This window comes from Solanum stenotomum, chromosome 3 (genome assembly GCF_019186545.1).
Source record: "Solanum stenotomum isolate F172 chromosome 3, ASM1918654v1, whole genome shotgun sequence".
Taxonomy (NCBI): domain Eukaryota; kingdom Viridiplantae; phylum Streptophyta; class Magnoliopsida; order Solanales; family Solanaceae; genus Solanum; species Solanum stenotomum.
In genome coordinates, this window is record NC_064284.1 from 51946323 (window position 1) to 51948926 (window position 2604).

At 35.9% G+C, this 2604-nt stretch overlaps 1 protein-coding gene across 2 annotated transcripts; it reads right to left on the reverse strand.

The window, feature by feature from the left end:
* Nucleotides 1-459: 459 nt before the first annotated feature.
* On the reverse strand, nt 460-2604 carry LOC125859672 (uncharacterized). Of its 2 annotated transcripts, none has more exons than XM_049539464.1 (2): nt 2368-2604; nt 460-1552 (listed from the first exon to the last, which is right to left on the reverse strand). In XM_049539464.1, the coding sequence occupies exons 1-2, from the start codon at nt 2540-2542 to the stop codon at nt 735-737; spliced, it is 993 nt and encodes a 330-aa protein (XP_049395421.1). In that variant the 5' UTR covers nt 2543-2604; the 3' UTR covers nt 460-734. The 2 variants fall into 2 exon arrangements, with proteins under 2 accessions (XP_049395421.1, XP_049395420.1); XM_049539463.1 differs by having other exon boundaries at nt 460-1567; nt 2368-2590.

Genomic DNA, 2604 nt, shown 5'->3' on the forward strand with positions numbered 1-2604 from the left:
GTATTTTGTGATTAGTTCACTTAACAGGATGCCTTTTCAATTGTGTTTTCAGAAATAAAAGTCAGCACTTGTATCATTGTGAAAAGCTGAAAATTTTGGTCTTTAAGTCGAATCAACAACATAATGCAAGTATTTACTGATAACGGCGTTTGGTCAGATGAATACGGCAGTTTCACAATGATTGCATATGAATATGCTCATGTTAGTCCATGGTATATATTGTAAATTTATCCTAAAGATATCGTAATGAGAAGTTAGATGAGTTTGATGCGATGAACTGATGAAGCATTGGTAATGGGTTATTGGTTTAGCAGTTTTGCTAATTCTCTTTTATATTTGGGATATCCGTTGTCAACTGTTTGAGGTTTTTTTCTTAACACATTAATCGAATTAATAAATTAAACTCTCGGCTATTCTACTAGGTGCCAATATTTGCTTTTGAGCAAGATGCAATATGTCGTTCATTTGGTTTGTCACCTTGTTTCTAATTGAGTTTTAATCTATAACAAAATGTTTGTTGGTAAACCAACATCTTTAATGGTTCTATAATATAATGGTCTTGTGTTGGAACATTATAAATAATTATACAATTAACTATAAGTAGGTGAGCCTCGATCACCAAGTCTTCAATATATCTTCCCTCTTTTGTTCTTCTTATGTCTTGAATCCAAGCAAATGAATTTATTGTAAAGCTATTCATATAACTACTAGGTATTTGTATAGTTGCATTTGGACTAAGGGGAGTTCTTTTTCGAAGATGAAGTAGAAGCGGGAGGAACTCCAGGTAAGCCAGGCATAGGACTGAATGGGAACGGAGGGAGAAGAAATTGGGAAGGTGGCAATGGTGGTGGTGGTAATGGAATTAAATCAAATGTAGGTGGTGGTGTAATTGGAGGTGGTATTGAAGGAGGAGGAGACATTATAGGTGAATGAAAATTTGGTGGAAATGTTGAAGGTGGAGGAATTGGAGGTGCATGAAATAACGGTGGAAATGTTGAAGGTGGAGGAGACATTGGAGGTGCATGAAAAAACGGTGGAAATGTTGAAGGTGGAAGAGACATCGGAGGTCCATGAAAAAACGGTGGAAACAATACAAGAGGTGGCAGAGGAGGGAGTTGTGGTAAAGGAGGGAGCTGCGGTAAAGGAGGGAGTCCTGGAAGAGGTGGAAGATAGCCTTGATTAATAGTAACAAAACGCGACACTGTTGGAGTTAATATGGGATCAGGATATGCTTCTTTGTTGTTGGTACTATGAATGCTTGGCTTTTGGTTGCAAAGTTTTGGTTGGTTTACAGGTTTGAAAGTGAAGAATCCAGCAGAGAAAATATGTGTTCCCTTTTTCTTCGATTTGAGTTGGAAAGAAGAAGAGGTTGTTGTTGTCGATGCCTCAGCGCACTGTGGCTCACTGCTGCTGATTAGCCTGGCTGAACGTCCTATAACATGTTTGACATGTTTGTCCACGTTGAAAGGAAGGTGTACACTGAATTCTCCATGCATATTTGTTTTCACTTCTTGGTAAAATCTCGAGTTTTTGCCTGAGTTTGCACATTCCACTGCAACAATAGCTCCTATAAGCAGAAAAATGCATCAAAAGTTTAAAAGATTCCCAAGAAAGAAGAGAGAATAGAATGTGTTTGGTATGATAGAAATATTTCTCAGAATATAAGTCATTTTCCTTCACAATTCTCTTTTTTCCCTTTTCCCACATAAAAAGAACTCATTTCATAAAGATATAACATTCGAGCCTAACTTAATCTCAAAAGTTAACTTGAGGGGAGGAGTGTCCAAATTCATATAAATAGGCCAACAATTCATTTTCCAACCAATGTGGGACTCTAACACCTCCTTCATGCCTGGGCCCAAAGTGGAGCGTGAACCTGACTATCATACCATGTAAAGATATAGTATTTGAACCTAAGTCAACTCCAAAAGCTAGCTCATGAGAGGAGGATTAATCAAGTTGAATATAAGCAGCACCAACCCATTCCCCAACTGAAATAAGACTCTAACCCTCTAACATTTTTTAAGAAAATACTCCTTCCATTTCAATTTGTTCGTCTAACTTACTTTTTAGTCTTTTTTTTAAAAAAAATGTCTCTTTTCCTTTTCAACAACTTTTAAATTTCAACTTTACATATGACATGTTTAAGAGCATAAGATTAAAGGGCATTATGGTAAATTCTACATATCTTTAGTTTAAGACAACAAAATTCAGAATGAAATTTTCTTTATTTTCTTGAACTCCAAGTCAAGTTAAAACGAGAAACAATTTGAAACGGACAGAGTAAGTGATTTTCCAGAAAAAAACAACTTTTTAATCATTCCAAACAACAATAAGTTAAAAAAGTTAGCCAGGATGGTGATGAACCTGAAATGAAGTGACTGGCCTTTGACAAATCCTGGTGATAGTGACAAACATCACAGAAAACTTTTCCTACAACAAGAGCTGTTGGATGATGACTAGAAATATGCCTACCTTCTGAAGCTGAAAGGTTACAAAATACCAAACCAAGGAAGACAAGTATCATCCAAAACCAACACATTTTGTTTAGATTGTATGTACAATCTAAAAAATGATTTCAACTCTAATTAATTTGTCATTCTT

What these genes read in the sequence shown, in the direction of transcription:
- LOC125859672 (XM_049539463.1), bottom strand. Translation starts at nt 2,542, where the DNA reads ATGTGTTGGTTTTGGATGATACTTGTCTTCCTTGGTTTGGTATTTTGT. An exon ending in GGCCAGTCACTTCATTTCAG is followed by an intron (nt 1,568 to 2,367) that starts GTTCATCACCAT and finishes TTCTGCTTATAG; the next exon opens with GAGCTATTGTTGCAGTGGAA.